General features: G+C 42.1%; 1 protein-coding gene across 2 annotated transcripts in view; it reads right to left on the bottom strand.

Annotated features, from left to right (window-relative positions):
• FRMPD4 (FERM and PDZ domain containing 4) overlaps positions 1-23,079 on the bottom strand; it is a 722,630-nt gene that overhangs the window by 28,889 nt on the left and 670,662 nt on the right. For both annotated transcript variants that reach the window (XM_063953505.1, XM_063953504.1), the window contains exons 7-8: positions 7,551-7,655; positions 3,699-3,806 (exon numbers count right to left, since the gene is read on the bottom strand). In XM_063953505.1, the coding sequence (XP_063809575.1) occupies positions 3,699-3,806; positions 7,551-7,655 (213 nt within the window). The remainder of the gene's footprint in view (positions 1-3,698; positions 3,807-7,550; positions 7,656-23,079) is intronic.

Below are 23,079 nucleotides of genomic sequence, written 5' to 3'. Positions count from 1 at the left end.
ACTGCTGCACCTGTGTATAATGCACACATGAATATACTGCTGCACCTGTTTATAATGCCCACATGTATATACTGCTGCACCTGTGTATAATCCTCACATGCACCCTTTGGCTCATATATTGTGTGTAAATCTGGATGTGGTACTAGCCCGTGCCTCCCCAGCAATATAACTCACCGCACGTCCGTGTATAGTACATATATTAACACCCTCATGCCTCAGTCTCAGTCCAATCCCACAACATAGTGTCAGTTATATCGCCCGTATGACTCACTACTGCCAGCCACTTGGGGCTCAGGAAAGGAGGAGACTGGAGTCTGGATGGCCACTAGAGTGAACATATAATTCTGCCGATCAGAGCTCTCTGTCTGAGGACCTACTGTGCATGGGCAGCATCTTTGTTTTGCGGCAATTGTACAGACTCCATCTATACAACTACAGTTTTATACTAACTGCTCCAAGAAGAGTAACTTTGATGAATTTCATCAAATGTGTCATAAAAAAACAACAGTATTATCACCAAGGAACACAGTGACAAAAAATAAAAATAAATAGGGGCAGCTAAGAAAAAAAAGGCAAAATAAAATTGAATTAAAAATAACTGATACGCAGAGGTTTCTTGCAGAGGTGGATGAATAAAATACCTATATAAAACCCTCTTGTTAATCTGCCCTACCAATCTTTGCTTCTATATGTGGCATTGACAGATGGCAAGGATTGTTAAACGGGAAGTGTTAAGTACAATGAAAGAAGTAATGAAAAAGCAGATAGATATATTTGGGATTAGGTAGATTATGACACTAATTAAACAATCCTAGTTGCAATATCACGCCTTAGAGACTAAATGATATCCTTAATGAGACAGCAAAAACTATTTTAACTGCTTTTATGTCCAATCCAAGTGTTGAAAATTGATCAGAAATGTGATGCCCCCAATTAGAGAATATTAACATATAATCTTTTTATAATAGCAATTATAATTAGTATCTAAAATAACAGAAGGAATGGTAACTGATATGCATGTATATTTTATTGAATATTATTCAGCTTTCTATTCTAACTAATATATTCTGAATTTAAGTTAACTTTTATGTTCCATAGAGTGAGCAAAGAATGTAAAATACTGCAATACATTTACAAGTGCCAAGGCATGGATGTTTTGGCACCAAAGTATACATGCAAAATAGCTGACAAGTCTAATTACCAATTTGAAGCAAAGTAATAATTTGGAGTATTTTTTGTTTTATTCTTGTGTGCTCTAAAACTGTAAAATGTATTTGTACACCTAGATAACTAATGGTTGTAACAAAAAAAAAAATCTATTGTACACTTATGGATTGTGACAATATCGCTAACTGGAGAGGGTATAAAATGTGTGCTTGATAGTTAAGGATTTCTGTAGCTGAGCTGTCTGATCCATTAAGCAACCTATGCTCCCATCCAATAGGACACAGCTTAGTGTAACTCATTTGTATATGTTTTTGTGTTGACAGAAGTAGTAGGAAGCAGCCTCAACTCAGTACCTTGTCTTTAGCACAGAGGTTCTCAAACCCCGTCCTCAAGACACCCCAACGGTCCAGGTATTATGCGTATTCATGGCTCAGCACGGATGATTAAATCAAATTGACTGAGGTGCTAATTAAATCACCTGCGGCCAAGCATGGATATACTTAAAACATGGACCGTTGGGGTGCCTTGAGGACCGCATTTGAGTGCCTCATATCAATTAAATAAAATAAATAAAAAACCTCATTGTACCATTTCTCTGAGGCCTACAAGCAATGCTTCAATACGTTTATGTCTAGGTTATGTAGACGATTCCATCATAATACATAGACTCCTCAATATTTATGTCAAGAATGTTTTTTCTCACTTGAAGGTGTTACTTGCAATAGATTATATTTAATATGAAATATAAAGCACAAGGACACATTTTGTTTCTTCATTTTTACAAGGTCAAGTACTGGCAGGTTGAAAGCCAGACATTTGATACAGAACAGCTATAGCAGTATGCTATTACAATGCTTTATTGAGGAATACATGGGCCTGAAAACCATTAAAGCAATGAGTATAACTGAGAACAAAAGGTTACAATCCAGGGTCACAAAGAAATTAGAGAGGAACCGCAGACTGCTGCAAAGCCGGCAAAGCACATTCTGATGTCTATAAAAAAAAGTCTAAATGTATTAGTGCACCACATTTATCCCTTTATTCTAAAGACATTAATAACTTATTTACATGGTAGTTATTAAATAAAGTAAAACGCCATATGCCATAAATTTACAGTCATTAGCATGACAGTCAGCTCATGTGAATACAGTACAAACCCTGGTGGTGACTAGAGTGGCTAATGTTATAGTAAAGCTATAATAACTCTGAAGAGTGATGCTCACTCTGTGCATACAGACAGATGTGTCCATATACACCTTTCCTTTTTTTATGTCATATGGCCCGAGATGCTTATGACTAAGACCCTCCATCACGGTAGCGATTGGATGGATTCAAAAATAAAAAATGCTACTTGAAATATAGGGAATTTAACCTACCTTCAGGGGAGTTTTCAGACATATTCAGTAATATGATTTTAATGTTCGTATGTATGAGCCATTATAGTATCTCATAATTATATATTATTATTTTTATACACTTGGTTTAGAACCATTCATCCCACTCTGGACCAGATAAAACTTGTCTTGCTTGGAAATGATCCCCAAATGACTATAGAACACTGAGAAATACTCAGGTTTTTGTCATAGGGGATTTCTACTCACATTGTACATATGATGTATGTCAAATCTAAAAGTGTAAAAATCTTGATATGTATCTTAGGCGTTAACGATCATGGAGCTGACCATGGAGAAGCTTTTTCCAAACAATGAACATCCTGGTTTAGCTTAAAGGGTAATATTTCATGTCTTTTTTTGAAACACAGTAAATATGATTTATTTATTTTTTCGAAAACAAAAGCAAATTTCAAATACTGCAGAATGGTGAATCTGGTGTTATTAAGACTACATAAACATGTTGATCTATACTTATATACTTTAGATTAAATTATTCATACACTATAGGCCAGAGCCGTAACAAGGTTGCCTGGCACCCTGTGCTGGCCACTCTTCCTGACCAATCGCAACACAAAGGAGGTGGAGCCACTGGAGTGATGCTGTCATGAAGGAGGTGAGGCCATTGGTGCGAGTGAGTGCCGCATTACACTGGCTGCAGGGTGCTGTTCTAGGCACCCTGCTAGCCAAATGCAGAGACCGTGCAACAGCGACGGTGCCACACACAGAGCCCTGCTATAGGGGGATGTAGTTAGGATCCCGGCACCCGGCATCTCAGTGGTTAGCATACCGACATCGGGATCCTGGCCGCTAGAATGCCTGCAGGTGGCCAAGGGCTATTCCCGCTCGAGCACAGCGAGCCACCGAGCCGGAAAGGGGCTTTGTTGCACCCGCTCCCCCCCCCCCCTTTGTTGGCATTCTCGTGGTCGGGATCCCATAGTCGGTATGCTGACCGCCAGGATCCCGGCCACCAGTCAAGCAATCCCACACCGCTATAGGAGCTGTGCTAACTGGCAGATTTCATTAAGAGTGAGACTATGATATAGATTAAAATGTATATACAGTAATATTGTATATATCAATACAGAAACTTAATTTAAGCCTTTTTAGAACATCTTAAAAGAGAAATTGTGCACTCACCTTTATAGAAGTACCACTATCAAAACGAAATGATTTGGTTTGTCCATTTTCTAAATATACCTTAAGGACATTTGGCATAAAAAGAAGAGAATTGTCCTTTACGGTTTCCTAATGAAATATAGGGAAGAAATAGTTCAGATGAGCATTTCTCATAGCAATAGTTAAATACCTGTAAGTGATACAGTGATGGTTTTGACTTGTAAGTGATTGCCCCTTTAAAAAATAGTCTGAGTTCTGCCGGCATGCCGTGCGGCTGGCGAACTTGGGCAGCATTACATCCTGCTCATTGCGTTTGATGTTTCACTAGTTAAATAGAATTGCCTGCTCACCGGACATCATGCAAAAGACGTGTTTTATTCAAAATAAATATTACGTACAGCGCTGCAGGTTCTCACAAAACTCTTTTGCTCATACAGGATTTTTGGATAGTTTATGCAAATAAAGGAAATAAAATACATATAGTGTATGTATCATAATAAAACATTTAACACCCCAAGGACAGGATGTAATGAAGTCCAAATTTAGCTGGCATTCCGCTCGGCCATCTAACTCGGGCGGCATTACATCCTGCTCCATAAGTGGAAATATTTTTGCCCTTATTTATCAATGAGTGATAAATTTCACTGTGAGTGATAAATTGTACCAGCCAATCCGCTCCTGTCATTTTTCAAACACCCTTATTTATCATTGAATGATAAATTTCACTGGGAGTGATAAATTGCACCAGCCAATCCACTCCTAACTGTCATTTTTCAAACATGGGCCTCCATTTATCAAGCCTTGGAGAGCGATAAATTGTACGGTGACAAAGTACCAACCAATCAGCTCCTATGTCATAGGCTGTGTTTGAAAAATGACAGTTACGAGCTGGTTGGCTGGTACTTTATCACAGTCTGTAACATGGTAGTTAGGAGTTGATTGGCTGGTGCAATTTATCACTCACAGTGAAATGTATCACTCATTGATAAATAAGGGCATAAGTTTGAAAAGTTCCATTTATCATATAGAACAGAATTGGTCCCTTAGATGTAACAGGGCTATGAAGGTTTTATAAATAGGGTGGCATTAGATAATAATCGTTATATATACCTGTATGCGTCCATTATGTGGCACTTAGTGCCATTTACCCTAAGGATGTATAGAGGTTATGATTAAATATCACATCAAGAATTCTAATTACTGGGGTGCTCCTTTAGAGACAACCCAGCCAGGGAATCTCACTTATATGTCAATACTGTATTCTGCTCGGGTATAGGAAAAAGGAACTTTCCAGATTATTCAATTCTTATACTTTATTGCATGCTGGGTAATATATAGGCAATGTTTCGATTCTCACCGGAATCTTTTTCAAGGCAAAATAGACATGAATACAGACAGTGCTAAAGCCTGCCGACATCACTGTGCATCAGTGCAGCATGCTTATATATATATATATATATATATATATATATATATATATATATGAGATACAAGTAGCATAATAGTGTTAGTCATTGAATTGTCTTTGTCAACAAAATGATTACAGGGGTGAAAATGTATTGTGTGATGTAAAGAGTCTGGGGGTGTTTATCTTATTTATCTTGTTTTACATGATAGTTGTATGAAGATTTTCGTTTGTTGTTTGTCTCTTTAAATCAACACTGTGAATTGCTTTAAAACTGGTGGATCATTAATTAATATCAGATTCCATGTGGATGTGACTCAGATAAGTTGAGTCTCTGTGTCTTAAAGTTATTTTTCTAATAAAACATTAATTTTTTCATCAACAAATGAGATGAACTACAGTATATGTTCAGTTTTAATTAATTCTAAAAAAATTTTGTACAAGCTGATTTAGGAACGTTATGTAGTTTACTTATTGGCAATGCAATTGCACGTACCACATAAAAATTGCATGCTAATATTTTTTTGTCTCAGCATGCTGTTTTATTTTTTAATATGATTAGTTCTATAAATGCTGCAGACCTTTTGCCAATACTATTGTGATTGAATCAGTTATTTATCACTTGCATTTAGGATTTTTTAATAAAGAAACAAATACAAGAGCACTGCAATGTATTGCGTCAAAACAATGGATTCAGCAGCTTTTTCAGTTTCTTTTAAAAAGAAAAAATGCAATTATATTTTTGCTACAAAAGCTAAGATCGGACAAGACAGAATTTCTAATGGAATACTTAAGTGTAATGAAATAAAATATCTCCATAAGTCTACTGAGTGCATTCAAGTCAATAAACAAACCCACAAAAAGAATCTAAAAAAATAATTAATAAAAAATTGCAAATAATACAGTTTTTTCTGTTACTGTTTTTTAATTCTGGAATATTGCAACGGCATAAAATGGATGTCCGTGAAACATCTACCTATATAACAACCTCATACAGCAAGCATTTAATTTCCATCTATGTATATAACAAATTACAAACTAAATATTCATTCTGGTGCAATAATAAATTATTCCAGGTGTTGAATATTTGGGAAACAAGACACAAAGTAAAATTTATTGTTGCCATAGCATCACTTCAAAAATACACAGTGTGTACTATCACTACTATTACAGATGTGTCCTCATACATTATAGCTGCAGTCACGCCAAATAGCCCTCTTGGCAGGCCAGTTCCCATGTGACTCTGCTAGCACCAGGCATCTTTTACGCTGGAAATCCATCTTAGTAGCAATGCAATGTGACTAGGATGCACTAGGAGACTGTGCTGATTAATTTGATATAAGACTCTTTTATATCTGTGTGTGTATGTATCTGAATCTGTATACAAAGTGCTACAATGCAGCAGTTGCATAATTTTTCCACGCCACGTTCCGTTCTGTTACATTTACAGATTCAGTTGAGCACAGATATACAAGTGTTGCATATAAAATTAATCAGCACAGTCTCCTGGTGCATAACATCTCATTGTGAGTGACTAAGATGCATTTTCGGGTAAAAAGTCTCAATAAGAATACAAAGTACTAGTAGAGTTGTCCTGGACCTGGCAGCTCACCTGTGCCAGGTGTCTCGCGTCACATGGGGTATTAAGGCTAGATGTATGAGGACACATATGTATTATATAATACCTGCAGGATTTACATTCAATAAGACAGAGTAGAAATACAAACACATTCACATTACTGGATTTAACAATATGGAATAGGGGTAATTAGTATTACTAATATTTTATTGTATCTTAATAATTTGTTAGCTCTGTGTCAGTATAGTAGGTATTTTAGTAGATCTCTTTGAAAGAGATGTAGTCAGCATCCCAACAGTCAGAATGCCGACAGTCACAATACCGACAGCAAAATTCTGAATCCTGACACATTCCGTCTGTAAGTATTAGGGTTAACGTTAGGTGGCGGGAGGGGGAGGTTAGGGTTAGGCTGCAGAGGGAGGGAAGGTTAGGGTTAGGCTGTGGGAGGGGGAGATTAGGGTAAGGTTGTGGGAGGGGGAGGTTAGGGTTAGGCTGCAGGGGGAGGGAAGGTTAGGGTTAGGCTGCAGGGGGAGGGGAGGTTAGGGTTAGGCTGTGGGAGGGGGAGGTTAGGGTAAGGTTGTGGGAGGGGGAGGTTAGGGTTAGGCTGCAGAGGGAGGGGAGGTTAGGGATAGGCTGTGGGAGGGGAGATTAGGGTTAGGCTGCATAGTGAGGGAAGGTTAGGGTTAGGCTGCAGGGGGAGGGCAGGTTAGGGTTAGGCTGTGGGAGGGGAGGGTTAGGGAGAGGGTAAGGTTACATAACTTACCAAAATGTGTTAGGATTCTGACTGTCGGGATACCGCTGTCAGTATTTTAACCATCGGCATCCTGATTGTCGAGATCCTGTATCCAACCCCTTTGAAGCCATGGATATAAAACATGTACACACTTACCAAGACCTGCCCGTTGATTATAACTTCCTCTGAAAACCGAACTTTTACTGGATTAGACTTCAACCTTGCCTTTTTCGCAGCACTAATAAACGCTGACTTTGGTGACTTTGGAACAAAACATAAGATGACATATTAATATTGAAGAATAAAAATTATGCATTTAAAATGCAGATTTTTTTTTCTCATGTCTAAATTCTCTGTTGTTCTAAAGAAAAAGATTGGAGAAATGTGTTTTACAGAATTCTTAGGGAGAGGGTGGTATATCACTTCTCAATGATTGAAGCCCCTGCCCCGGCGACTCAGAATTGACATATTTAGGTGAATAAAGATTCCTTATTGCTATGACTTGCGGCAATAAGGAATCTTTATTTTTGGGGGCAGACCACAAAAATATATAAATATACCCCATTTTCTTAGATTGTTTGTATAGTATATTTTACTTACAAATAATTCTGAATATTTGCTTTAGTTCTGTGCTCACTACATGTCAGAGAACACCTCTCACGTATCACTGAATAAAGATGAATATATACTTTAAACTGCCCTGTTACCGTCTACACTGAAACTGAGTATTAAAATTTGAGTATTTTAGCAAACAATTTTTTTGCTATCTACTGATTAAAGTTAGTAACTGGTTGGCTGTTGTGTATTTACTACTTCTATAAAACAAGCTTGAGTATGATCCATAAGACATGTAAACATTAACATTGTTTATTAAAGAGAACAGGACACCAATTTTAGTTATATTGTATAGTGTGTTTTGCAGTACGCAGGTACTGTATAATAATGGTATTCTGCTATAGTCCCAGTTGTCCAGGAGAGTACTTATAAAGTAGTCTAACTCAAATCTGGTGCCTTATCTACTGTGCTTACCGACAGTACAGAGATGGCCTCCTCATATATCATAGCTCACCTGTCATTCCAGGGTATCCGTATGACACAGCAGGTTGACAGTGACTAGGTTGACACCAAATGGTCAACATGACAGTGGTCGACACAGCGTATGTTCAACATTTGTGTTTTTACGGGCTATACGAGGGGACCCGGAACTCTAATTTGGGTTCCACGTGCTGCAAGATAAATTTTGAAATCAATATGAAAAACTCATGTCGACTTTTTCATGTGTCGACCATTTCCGTGTCGAACTTTGGAACCTGTCAGCCTTTTGACCATGTTGATCTTGTGAATATAGACCATTTGGTGTCAACCTAGAACATTTCTGGGATAACCTCATGCCAGTTCCTAAGGAGTTGTATGAGTTACAGGAAAGGGTATAGAACATAAAACAGATAGTCTTGCTACGTGAGTTGGGCTACTTTATGGGAAATGTTCTAGACAAATGGACACATACCAAATTATCTATTTTTCCTTTTACAAATGCATAGTGCAGAAGGAAGTAAGCAATGTATAAATAAATATAATTGAATTCCATGAAGTTTTGTATCAATAAATACATATTTATAATGTGGACTGTTTTTTCACATTAGTCCATTTATGTCATGGCACTAGTGGTTTGTTGATTCAGATCAGGGACCCTTGGGCTGACTGTATATGCTAGATGGCCTAATAATGCTATTACTCATGCAGGTCATTACTAGCAGAAGACTGATGCTGCAGAAAGGACAGATATAGAGAACAGATGCAGACTAGCAGGATAGCCTGTGGCTATACCAGTATGTAGGATATCTCGGAGCAGACTCAGTACACTGGAACTGGGTACCGAAGCACAAGTGAAGCAGGCTGTAAGAAACACTGGAACTGAGTACTAGAGCTTGACTGAAGCAGGCTGCAAGAATACACTAGAACTTGGTGCTAGAAGCAAAATGGAAACAGACTGCAGAAAACACTGCAACTTGGTGCTGGAGCCCTAATGGAGCAGGCTGCAGTTATATAAGCTATTAAGCAGTACTGGAGCAGGTTTGCTGGACTACACTGGAGTGGAATGCTGTGTAACAATACTTGAGCAGGTTTGCTGTATTACACTATACTCTGAAGCAATACTGAAGTATATGTGCTGACATACACTGGTGCGGAATGCTATTAAGCAAAACTAAAGCAGGTTTCCTGGAATACACTGAGGAAGAATGCTATGAAGCAAATACTGAAGCAGCTTTCCTGAAACATAGTGAGGTGGAATGCTGTGAAGCAAATATGGAGTAGGTACTAAATCAGGGACCAGGGTACTGATCACCTGAGAGATGTACTTGCAATGTGCTAGTAGCAGTTCCTGGTTTAAAAAGGGTGCTCTAGGCTCTAGTGCTCTAGGCTGGAAGCTGGTTGTCAGAGTGGGTCATGTGGTCCAGTTCAAGATAACAGTAACCATGGTTCAGAATGGGTGCAACCAACGGGAGGAGAATGCCAGCCACAATAACAGATACAAGTCTAAACACTTTGGGGGCATCACAGGCAGCCAGCGGGGATGTGGAAAGGTACTAAGGTAACTGAGGCCCTCCTTCCGAGTTGTTCGCTCACTAGCTGCTTTTAGCAGCATTGCACACGCTAGGCCGCCGCCCTCTGGGAGTGTATCTTCACTTAGCAGAATTGCGAACGAAAGATTAGCAGAATTGCAAATAAATAATTCTTAGCAGTTTCTGAGTAGCTCAAGACTTACTCCTACACTGCGATCAGCTCAGCCCGTTTCGTTCCTGGTTTGACGTCACAAACACGCCCTGCATTCGGCCAGCCACTCCCCCGTTTCTCCAGACACTCCTGCGTTTTATCCTGGCATGCCTGCGTTTTTCTGCACATTTCCAGAAAACGGTCAGTTTCCACCCAGAAGCACCCACTTCCTGTCAATCACACTCCGATCACTTCAACGATGAAAATTCTTCGTTCGAACGTGAGTAAATCTACTAAGTTTTGTGCTAAAATACTTAGCGCATGCGCATTTTTGCCTTAATCGCTCCGTTGCGCAAATTGGCAACGAGCGAACAACTCGGAATGACCCCCTGAGTCCCAAACACCATCTTGTGATGACTTTGAGCTTTCACATTGCTTCTTATGTGCTAAATGGTAAAGGCAATGGAAGAAACTTATAGTGAAAATTGTACGAGTATGGGCAGTTATGTGCATGCATTTGAAATGTATTTAGGGGTCTATTTACTAAGCCTAGGATGGAGATGACGTGGACAGAGATAAAGTACCAGCCAGTCAGCGCCTGTCATTTTTCAAACTCAGCCTATGACATGGCAGTTAGGAGCTGATTGGCTACTACTTTATCTCCGTCCACTTTATCTTCATCCAAGGCTTAGTAAATAGACCCCTTCATTTTTTTTTTTTTTTTTTTGGGGGGGGGGGGGGGGGGGGGTTGTGTGTGTGCATTTTAATGGTCATGGGTGTTTATATAATCATTACTATTGAAATAAGTGTGGATGAGAGGCATAGATTTTGGGCAGGGGGGTAAGGTCAAGTTGGGAGATATTTGACATACTGTGGACATAGCCAGAATACAGCCTATCCCTAACAATAAACTGCAGCCCAACCCCAACCCTAAACCTAAAAATCAGGTGTCAACATTGTCTGTTATCAATTCACAATGTAGACATGTTCAATGTCACCTCCAATCCATGGTGACAATCAGACCATGTTGAAACAGTGTCGACATCCTGAATGCCAAAATTCTGAATTTATACTCTATCTAAAGCCAACTGTTCGACCAAAATAAAGTATATCTGGACATTTTCAACTTCCAAATACCCCCTTCCCCCCCTTCACCGTCAACATTCTTCAAAAATAAGAAAGTTGAATGTGCATATCAAGAAATACAGGTGAACTCCTCTGAAATTAGAAAAAATAAGAATTTACTTACCGATAATTCTATTTCTCATAGTCCGTAGTGGATGCTGGGAACTCCGTAAGGACCATGGGGAATAGCGGCTCCGCAGGAGTCTGGGTTGTGCCCAGTCTCCTGCGGAGCCGCTATTCCCCATAGTCCTTACGGAGTCCCCAGCATCCACTAGGACGTCAGAGAAAATAAAAATTTACTTACCGATAATTCTATTTCTCGTAGTCCGTAGTGGATGCTGGGGACTCCGTAAGGACCATGGGGAATAGCGGCTCTGCAGGAGACTGGGCACAACCCAGACTCCTGCGGAGCCGCTATTCCCCATGGTCCTTACGGAGTTCCCAGCATCCACTAGGACGTCAGAGAAAAGTGTAGCCATTAGCTGCCACCACTGTGTTCATTTTCCAATAAATCGTGTTTATTAAATAAAAAAAAAACACAGGACTGAGGTATTGTATCTAAGTTCCAGGATTCTGATTAGGTGTAGCCAAAACATTCGGTCAAAGTTCCCATCAGCATCTAAACTGCGTACGATGTTATCTAATTGTTTGGCTCTGCTTGAGACACTTATAGCAGCAACATCTCTCCTGACATTTACTACTCATTGCCTGCCTCCAGTAAATGCCATTTGGACATCAAAAAAAATGTCAGAAATATTCCTTAGAGTCTGGAAGCCAATTCTGGATTTTTATTAGGCTTAGAGAACAACATGATCCTTGCCTTATTACATCGTAAGAGTATGCCCCATGTCTCCTAAGAGTTTATTAAATAATGCTGTCAGAATAAGGGCTATCAATTACATGACAGTTTTATAAAGCTCAGCTGAATCTGATACAGGAGACTTAGGTAATTCACTGATAAAATGCAGCACTTCCTGTGCTGATATTGAGCAAGCTCAATTTGCAAGGTGGACCAGCATTGAGTCATGTAACAAGTAGCTATATATTTATACATAAACAAAACGAAAGAGAATGTACGGTAAAAGTACAATAGTACAGGTAGACCTGAAATTGACAGGATACATAAAATTAATTTGGGTTCAGGTACAATATTTTTTCTTTGCTGTTTTGCTTTTGTAAGATATATATAACATTAGGGGAGGAAAGTCAACAAAATTTGTATTGTACCTAAAACACACTGTACATGGGGAGAATCTTTTAAGGACCATAGAAGTGGACAAGTAGAGAAGGTATAAGTAATGAGACACACAGCAAGATAAAGTGGGGTATTCAATTAAGTGCCATTTTTTAGATTGGTTGAAAAAACAGCACTACTTCGGCATTTTCGCCCATTTTTTAATCCATTTTCGCCCATGCCATTTCACTTTTTATTTGTCGAATCGGCGTGGGCGCAAATTGCGCCTGCAAATTTGCCAAAACATGTGTATCGGCGGCAAATTCGATGATACACGTGGTTTTCGCCAGTGCTGGATTTTTCGACCAGTCAAAAAAACGTCACGGCATTGAATAGGTCGAATGTAAATTCGACCAAAAAACGGGCAAAAGTGCCATTTCTTCAATTGGTCGAAAAAACAGCACTAATTGAATACTCCCCAAAGACCTCAAACGAGTTCAGGATTTATTAAACGGCATCCGAATGTATGACTGATACTTGGTACTTTACAGCAAAATTAGTTGAGCTAACATCAAACATAATAGTTCTACTTTTTTCATGCATTAGTAAAATTATTAATTCTCATATTCCCTTACCATTACCTGTAGTCATATGTATCCTGCTCAAGCTAATAACAATAAGCAACTATACATCACCTCAACAAATTATATGTTATTACAGTAACTTTAGTCACTTGGGGGCAGGTTTATTAAACTTTTTTTTACTAAAATAATGTGAAAGAGGGTGTTTTCACACCCTTTTCACATTATTTTAGTATCACTTGAATGTATTAAAGAGTTTTTGTAGCAGTTTTTTTGTGAAAAGCTGCTCCAAACCTTTTAATTATTTTTTTTTTTTAGTAACCAAGATCTAATTTCCCATGCTTATAATAGGAAATGTGATCTGGCCGGATTTACAATAAAAAAAAAAAAAAAAAAAGATTCTTTAGTGAGCCCTGTTATAATTACGCCAGCTTCAGCTCACTGCGGATCCTGTACTCTTGCAAAGCTTTTCTCTGCCCCAATGGGCACATAAGCTGATCTCTGTATAATAAAAAAAAAATAATAACACTCACCTCCCACAGGGCGCGGGCTGCTGGTCGTCGGGGCTCCCTGCTGCTCCTGTGACCTCCGATGCAGTGAAGTGATACTGCTAAGTGACAGCTCACTTTACAGCACTGGAGGTCACAGCAGCAGGAAGCCCCAATGACTGGCAGCCTTCCAGAAGCTCCGACCATCATATCCCGGGTTTGGTGAGTATGATCAGCAGTGGGAGGGGGATCAGGGTTTACAGGGCGTGGAGGGGGGTTATCATGACAGGGAGGGGGGGTGCTGGCAGCGGCGGTAGAGGCGGCGATATCAGTGACATGCGCAGCCATTACTCTGGCTATTTTTCATGCTAAATACCCCAATAAGGCTTTTTTGCAAGATCTGTCCTTGCATGCGGTTATTGATACATTCATGCAATGTAATCAATAATCGCATTGTGGATTGAGTCGATTTTATTACCTCACATCCGCATTCTCAGGATGTGAATGTTCTAGAGTCTTTGCTCTCTAGTGTGCAGGCACCGTCTTTCCAAAAATCACTGGGAAGATGTGCCTGCCGAGAAATAAGGACCTGCTTCCTGCAGGCAAGGTGGGAGTCAGATTACCTCCCCATGCCACTCCTGCCCCACCCCACCCCTGCATTAGAATGGCACCCCCAGTGGAGCATGCCTGGTTTGCAGCCCTGTAATTATTTTTTTTTACTAATGCTACTTGGCTTACTTACTTATTACTGGAGTCCCCGGTTGGCGCTCTACCCCCCCCCCCCCCGGTCACACATAAAGACGCGCTCATAAAAGAAGGAAAGGGTGTGTGTGTGGAGGGGGGGGGGTTAAGCACAGCCATCCCTGTAGTCTCCCTTATGTCTCACCTTGCTCTGGGGACAGCAGAAGTTCCCTCTTCAATGGTGACTGGCCGTAGACTGCACAAGCTAGGGCAACCCTGCTCCCCTGTTTTGGTCAAAGGAGCATATGCCAAACTCCTCCAATCAGGATGCAGTATGCAGCCATACACTCCTCTTAATCCATTGTAGGGAGGGCCATTAAATGGTTCACTATCAAAGGTATCATTGGTGCTTTACATTGACAGCAGGAAACCATTAACGGTGTAAACCATTGATGGGAATCGCTATTGAGGGTCCTGGAAATGTGGCAGGCCAATCAGGGAAGGGGACAGGGCTATGCAACACAAGCTCAATCACCCACCCCATTGGGAAAAATAAAAACATCGGACCTCTGCCTTCAGTACCAAACCATTGATGATTGCTAACATCAATGGGTGATGGCAATCCCTAGTTCCTGTTGTCTCACTATAGAGAAGCAGGAAGGAGCTGCTGTAAGTGATATAACCCCCACCATTACCCCTTCCCTAAGGCGGTTCTCCCAAAATGTGTACAGCCGCATACCCCACGAACTGGGCTAGACAAAAGCCATTTTTTTTACAGATATTAACTGAAAAATAATCACAGTGTATATATTAAAAAATGGGTGATTAAATGCTGCGCTCAGCCCTATTCGTTGTGTGGGTGTCTCCTATATATACAATAGGAAAATGGCCAATGTGTAGAAATATGGACCTTGCACAATATATGTAATAAATCTTTACTGATCAATTAAAAAAGTAATTAATGACATAGATCTTCCAAACAAATGAGAAATATAAGTAACGTAAGGATTAAATGCAGTTAATCCTGCAAATAAATTAAAAGTAAAGTAAATTAGAGTATAATGTCCCGCAACAAGTGATATTAACCTCCTGGTCAACACGGTAATGTGAGCGGTGTCACAACTGAGGGCCTGAGCTGCCAGGAGGAAGCCTCAGTTGTAGGGGCTGAGGTAAAACTAAACTTGGGAGGTTTAATCAGACCCCTAGACATGTGAGTATAGTGTAGGAAGATTGCCCGAAGGCGTGACCATGACAACCAGGATTTAAAACTCAATAAAAGTTTATTAACAGAACTCCGTATTCACAGCAGTGGTAAATAAATAAAGATATGCAGTAGATAAAATGAAACAGTTCCTGGATCACTATAAGTTTGGCAAGAGCCACAGGGTACTGATAGGATAAGGTACAGTTCTTAATGTCCCAGTGATGGAATGTCCTTACCAGACCCGTCCGTAATAGTGAGAGTAGCCAAGGAACACACCAGCAGATGTAGCACTTGAAGCTGGTAACGCTGTAGCTGAGAAGACTGCTGTGGATGCTGGATGGAACCAGCCAGGTGTTGAAAACACGGAGTGAATGCTGGATGGAACAAGCCAGGTAGATAACACGGAGTGGATGCTGGATGGAACCAGCCAGGTAGTTGAATTAAGCTAGGGAGCGAGGATATAGGAAATGATGGTATGCAGGTACCGATGGTTTGCGGATACCGCTGGTATGTAGTAGAGATGAGCGGGTTCGGTTCCTCGGAATCCGAACCCGCCCGAACTTCATGTTTTTTTTCACGGGTCCGAGCGACTCGGATCTTCCCGCCTTGCTCGGTTAACCCGAGCGCGCCCGAACGTCATCATGACGCTGTCGGATTCTCGCGAGGCTCGGATTCTATCGCGAGACTCGGATTCTATATAAGGAGCCGCGCGTCGCCGCCATTTTCACTCGTGCATTGAGATTGATAGGGAGAGGACGTGTCTGGCGTCCTCTCCATTAGAATAGAGATAGATTAGATAGAGAGAGAGAGATTGTGCAGAGTCGCAGACAGAGTTAGTTTACCACAGTCAGTGACCAGTGCAGTTGCTAGTTAACTTTTATTTAATATAATATATCCGTTCACTTCTCTCTGCTATATCCGTTCTCTGCCTGAAAAAAAAAACGATACACAGCACAGTCAGTCACACAGTGTGACTCAGTCTGTGTGCACTCAGCTCAGCCCAGTGTGCTGCACAGTCATCAATGTATAAATTAAAAGCTTATAATTAATTGTGGGGGAGACTGGGGAGCACTGCAGGTTGTTAGCAGGAGCCAGGAGTACAATTATATTAATTAACAGTGCACACTTTTGCTGCAGGAGTGGTGACCAGTGCCTGACCACCAGTATAGTATTGTTGTATACTACTAATATCTCTTTAAATATCAACCAGTCTATATTAGCAGCAGACACAGTACAGTGCGGTAGTTCACGGCTGTGGCTACCTCTGTGTCGGCACACGGCAGGCAGTCCGTCCGACCAGAATTGTATTATTTATTATTATATACCTACCACCTAACCGTGGTTTTTTTTTCATTCTTTATACCGTCATAGTGTCATCCTAATTGTTACGAGTATACTACTATCTCTTTATCAACCAGTGTACAGTGCGGTAGTTCACGGCTGTGGCTACCTCTGTGTCGGCACACGGCAGGCAGTCCGTCCGACCAGAATTGTATTATTTATTATTATATACCTACCACCTAACCGTGGTTTTTTTTTCATTCTTTATACCGTCATAGTGTCATCCTAATTGTTACGAGTATACTACTATCTCTTTATCAACCAGTGTACAGTGCGGTAGTTCACGGCTGTGGCTACCTCTGTGTCGGCACACGGCAGGCAGTCCGTCCGACCAGAATTGTATTATTTATTATTATATACCTACCACCTAACCGTGGTTTTTTTTTTCATTCTTTATACCGTCATAGTGTCATCCTAATTGTTACGAGTATACTACTATCTCTTTATCAACCAGTGTACAGTGCGGTAGTTCACGGCTGTGGCTACCTCTGTGTCGGCACACGGCAGGCAGTCCGTCCGACCAGAATTGTATTATTTATTATTATATACCTACCACCTAACCGTGGTTTTTTTTTTCATTCTTTATACCGTCATAGTGTCATCCTAATTGTTACGAGTATACTACTATCTCTTTATCAACCAGTGTACAGTGCGGTAGTTCACGGCTGTGGCTACCTCTGTGTCGGCACACGGCAGGCAGTCCGTCCGACCAGAATTGTATTATTTATTATTATATACCTACCACCTAACCGTGGTTTTTTTTTTCATTCTTTATACCGTCATAGTGTCATCCTAATTGTTACGAGTATACTACTATCTCTTTATCAACCAGTGTACAGTGCGGTAGTTCACGGCTGTGGCTACCTCTGTGTCGGCACACGGCAGGCAGTCCGTCCGACCAGAATTGTATTATTTATTATTATATACCTACCACCTAACCGTGGTTTTTTTTTCATTCTTTATACCGTCATAGTGTCATCCTAATTGTTACGAGTATACTACTATCTCTTTATCAACCAGTGTACAGTGCGGTAGTTCACGGCTGTGGCTACCTCTGTGTCGGCACACGGCAGGCAGTCCGTCCGACCAGAATTGTATTATTTATTATTATATACCTACCACCTAACCGTGGTTTTTTTTTCATTCTTTATACCGTCATAGTGTCATCCTAATTGTTACGAGTATACTACTATCTCTTTATCAACCAGTGTACAGTGCGGTAGTTCACGGCTGTGGCTACCTCTGTGTCGGCACACGGCAGGCAGTCCGTCCGACCAGAATTGTATTATTTATTATTATATACCTACCACCTAACCGTGGTTTTTTTTTCATTCTTTATACCGTCATAGTGTCATCCTAATTGTTACGAGTATACTACTATCTCTTTATCAACCAGTGTACAGTGCGGTAGTTCACGGCTGTGGCTACCTCTGTGTCGGCACACGGCAGGCAGTCCGTCCGACCAGAATTGTATTATTTATTATTATATACCTACCACCTAACCGTGGTTTTTTTTTTCATTCTTTATACCGTCATAGTGTCATCCTAATTGTTACGAGTATACTACTATCTCTTTATCAACCAGTGTACAGTGCGGTAGTTCACGGCTGTGGCTACCTCTGTGTCGGCACACGGCAGGCAGTCCGTCCGACCAGAATTGTATTATTTATTATTATATACCTACCACCTAACCGTGGTTTTTTTTTCATTCTTTATACCGTCATAGTGTCATCCTAATTGTTACGAGTATACTACTATCTCTTTATCAACCAGTGTACAGTGCGGTAGTTCACGGCTGTGGCTACCTCTGTGTCGGCAGTCGGCAGGCAGTCCGTCCATCCATAATTGTATTATTATTATAATATATACCACCTAACCGTGGTTTTTTTATACCACCTAACCGTGGCAGTCCGTCCATAATTGTATACTAGTATCCAATCCATCCATCTCCATTGTTTACCTGAGGTGCCTTTTAGTTCTGCCTATAAAATATGGAGAACAAAAAAGTTGAGGTTCCAAAATTAGGGAAAGATCAAGATCCACTTCCACCTCGTGCTGAAGCTGCTGCCACTAGTCATGGCCGAGACGATGAAATGCCAGCAACGTCGTCTGCCAAGGCCGATGCCCAATGTCATAGTACAGAGCATGTCAAATCCAAAACACCAAATATCAGAAAAAAAAGGACTCCAAAACCTAAAATAAAATTGTCGGAGGAGAAGCGTAAACTTGCCAATATGCCATTTACCACACGGAGTGGCAAGGAACGGCTGAGGCCCTGGCCTATGTTCATGGCTAGTGGTTCAGCTTCACATGAGGATGGAAGCACTCAGCCTCTCGCTAGAAAACTGAAAAGACTCAAGCTGGCAAAAGCACCGCAAAGAACTGTGCGTTCTTTGAAATCCCAAATCCACAAGGAGAGTCCAATTGTGTCGTTTGCGATGCCTGACCTTCCCAACACTGGACGTGAAGAGCATGCGCCTTCCACTATTTGCATGCCCCCTGCAAGTGCTGGAAGGAGCACCCGCAGTCCAGTTCCTGATAGTCAGATTGAAGATGTCAGTGTTGAAGTACACCAGGATGAGGAGGATATGGGTGTTGCTGGCGCTGGGGAGGAAATTGACCAGGAGGATTCTGATGGTGAGGTGGTTTGTTTAAGTCAGGCACCCGGGGAGACACCTGTTGTCCGTGGGAGGAATATGGCCGTTGACATGCCAGGTGAAAATACCAAAAAAATCAGCTCTTCGGTGTGGAGGTATTTCACCACAAATGCGGACAACAGGTGTCAAGCCGTGTGTTCCCTTTGTCAAGCTGTAATAAGTAGGGGTAAGGACGTTAACCACCTCGGAACATCCTCCCTTATACGTCACCTGCAGCGCATTCATAATAAGTCAGTGACAAGTTCAAAAACTTTGGGTGACAGCGGAAGCAGTCCACTGACCAGTAAATCCCTTCCTCTTGTAACCAAGCTCACGCAAACCACCCCACCAACTCCCTCAGTGTCAATTTCCTCCTTCCCCAGGAATGCCAATAGTCCTGCAGGCCATGTCACTGGCAAGTCTGACGAGTCCTCTCCTGCCTGGGATTCCTCCGATGCATCCTTGCGTGTAACGCCTACTGCTGCTGGCGCTGCTGTTGTTGCCGCTGGGAGTCGATGGTCATCCCAGAGGGGAAGTAGTAAGCCCACTTGTACTACTTCCAGTAAGCAATTGACTGTTCAACAGTCCTTTGCGAGGAAGATGAAATATCACAGCAGTCATCCTACTGCAAAGCGGATAACTGAGGCCTTGGCATCCTGGGTGGTGAGAAACGTGGTTCCGGTATCCATCATTACTGCAGAGCCAACTAGAGACTTGTTGGAGGTACTGTGTCCCCGGTACCAAATACCATCTAGGTTCCATTTCTCTAGGCAGGCGATACCGAAAATGTACACAGACCTCAGAAAAAGAGTCACCAGTGTCCTAAAAAATGCAGCTGTACCCAATGTCCACTTAACCACGGACATGTGGACAAGTGGAGCAGGGCAGGGTCAGGACTATATGACTGTGACAGCCCACTGGGTAGATGTATGGACTCCCGCCGCAAGAACAGCAGCGGCGGCACCAGTAGCAGCATCTCGCAAACGCCAACTCTTTCCTAGGCAGGCTACGCTTTGTATCACCGCTTTCCAGAATACGCACACAGCTGAAAACCTCTTACGGCAACTGAGGAAGATCATCGCGGAATGGCTTACCCCAATTGGACTCTCCTGTGGATTTGTGGCATCGGACAACGCCAGCAATATTGTGTGTGCATTAAATCTGGGCCAATTCCAGCACGTCCCATGTTTTGCACATACCTTGAATTTGGTGGTGCAGAATTTTTTAAAAAACGACAGGGCCGTGCAAGAGATGCTGTCGGTGGCCAGAAGAATTGCGGGACACTTTCGGCGTACAGGCACCACGTACAGAAAACTGGAGCACCACCAAAAACTACTGAACCTGCCCTGCCATCATCTGAAGCAAGAAGTGGTAACGAGGTGGAATTCAACCCTCTATATGCTTCAGAGGTTGGAGGAGCAGCAAAAGGCCATTCAAGCCTATACAATTGAGCACGATATAGTAGGTGGAATGCACCTGTCTCAAGTGCAGTGGAGAATGATTTCAACGTTGTGCAAGGTTCTGATGCCCTTTGAACTTGCCACACGTGAAGTCAGTTCAGACACTGCCAGCCTGAGTCAGGTCATTCCCCTCATCAGGCTTTTGCAGAAGAAGCTGGAGGCATTGAAGGAGGAGCTAACACGGAGCGATTCCGCTAGGCATGTGGGACTTGTGGATGCAGCCCTTAATTCGCTTAACAAGGATTCACGGGTGGTCAATCTGTTGAAATCAGAGCACTACATTTTGGCCACCGTGCTCGATCCTAGATTTAAAGCCTACCTTGGATCTCTCTTTCCGGCAGACACAGGTCTGCTGGGGTTGAAAGACCTGCTGGTGACAAAATTGTCAAGTCAAGCGGAACGCGACCTGTCAACATCTCCTCCTTCACATTCTCCCGCAACTGGGGGTGCGAGGAAAAGGCTCAGAATTCCGAGCCAACCCGCTGGCGGTGATGCAGGGCAGTCTGGAGCGACTGCTGATGCTGACATCTGGTCCGGACTGAAGGACCTGCCAACGATTACGGACATGTCGTCTACTGTCACTGCATATGATTCTCTCAACATTGAAAGAATGGTGGAGGATTATATGAGTGACCGCATCCAAGTAGGCACGTCACACAGTCCGTACTTATACTGGCAGGAAAAAGAGGCAATTTGGAGGCCCTTGCACAAACTGGCTTTATTCTACCTAAGTTGCCCTCCCACAAGTGTGTACTCCGAAAGAGTGTTTAGTGCCGCCGCTCACCTTGTCAGCAATCGGCGTACGAGGTTACATCCAGAAAATGTGGAGAAGATGATGTTCATTAAAATGAATTATAATCAATTCCTCCGCGGAGACATTGACCAGCAGCAATTGCCTCCACAAAGTACACAGGGAGCTGAGATGGTGGATTCCAGTGGGGACGAATTGATAATCTGTGAGGAGGGGGATGTACACGGTGATATATCGGAGGGTGAAGATGAGGTGGACATCTTGCCTCTGTAGAGCCAGTTTGTGCAAGGAGAGATTAATTGCTTCTTTTTTGGGGGGGGTCCAAACCAACCCGTCATATCAGTCACAGTCGTGTGGCAGACCCTGTCACTGAAATGATGGGTTGGTTAAAGTGTGCATGTCCTGTTTTGTTTATACAACATAAGGGTGGGTGGGAGGGCCCAAGGATAATTCCATCTTGCACCTCTTTTTTCTTTTCTTTTTCTTTGCATCATGTGCTGATTGGGGTGGGTTTTTTGGAAGGGACACCCTGCGTGACACTGCAGTGCCACTCCTAGATGGGCCCGGTGTTTGTGTCGGCCACTAGGGTCGCTAATCTTACTCACACAGCTACCTCATTGCGCCTCTTTTTTTCTTTGCGTCATGTGCTGTTTGGGGAGGGTTTTTTGGAAGGGACATCCTGCGTGACACTGCAGTGCCACTCCTAGATGTGCCCGGTGTTTGTGTCGGCCACTAGGGTCGCTAATCTTACTCACACAGTCAGCTACCTCATTGCGCCTCTTTTTTTCTTTGCGTCATGTGCTGTTTGGGGAGGGTTTTTTGGAAGGGCCATCCTGCGTGACACTGCAGTGCCACTCCTAGATGGGCCCGGTGTTTGTGTCGGCCACTAGGGTCGCTAATCTTACTCACACAGCTACCTCATTGCGCCTCTTTTTTTCTTTGCGTCATGTGCTGTTTGGGGAGGGTTTTTTGGAAGGGACATCCTGCGTGACACTGCAGTGCCACTCCTAGATGGGCCCGGTGTTTGTGTCGGCCACTAGGGTCGCTTATCTTACTCACACAGCGACCTCGGTGCAAATTTTAGGACTAAAAATAATATTGTGAGGTGTGAGGTATTCAGAATAGACTGAAAATGAGTGTAAATTATGGTTTTTGAGGTTAATAATACTTTGGGATCAAAATGACCCCCAAATTCTATGATTTAAGCTGTTTTTTAGTGTTTTTTGAAAAAAACACCCGAATCCAAAACACACCCGAATCCGACAAAAAAAATTCGGTGAGGTTTTGCCAAAACGCGTTCGAACCCAAAACACGGCCGCGGAACCGAACCCAAAACCAAAACACAAAACCCGAAAAATTTCAGGCGCTCATCTCTAGTATGTAGGTATCCTCTGAAGAAGCACCGGCACTTTAAGAAAGCTGAATACTGCTGAAAGCTGACCGCTGGAAGCAGATGGATCTGTAGCTGGAAGCTGGAGTAGTCATGGAAGACTGCAGAGTCAGGCTGCACCGCAAGGTGGTAAGCTGGT

The sequence above is a fragment of the Pseudophryne corroboree genome, chromosome 2, assembly GCF_028390025.1.
Source record: "Pseudophryne corroboree isolate aPseCor3 chromosome 2, aPseCor3.hap2, whole genome shotgun sequence".
Taxonomy (NCBI): Eukaryota; Metazoa; Chordata; class Amphibia; order Anura; family Myobatrachidae; genus Pseudophryne; species Pseudophryne corroboree.
Note: the sequence above shows the minus strand (reverse complement) of the source record. Positions and strands in the feature narration are given on the sequence as shown.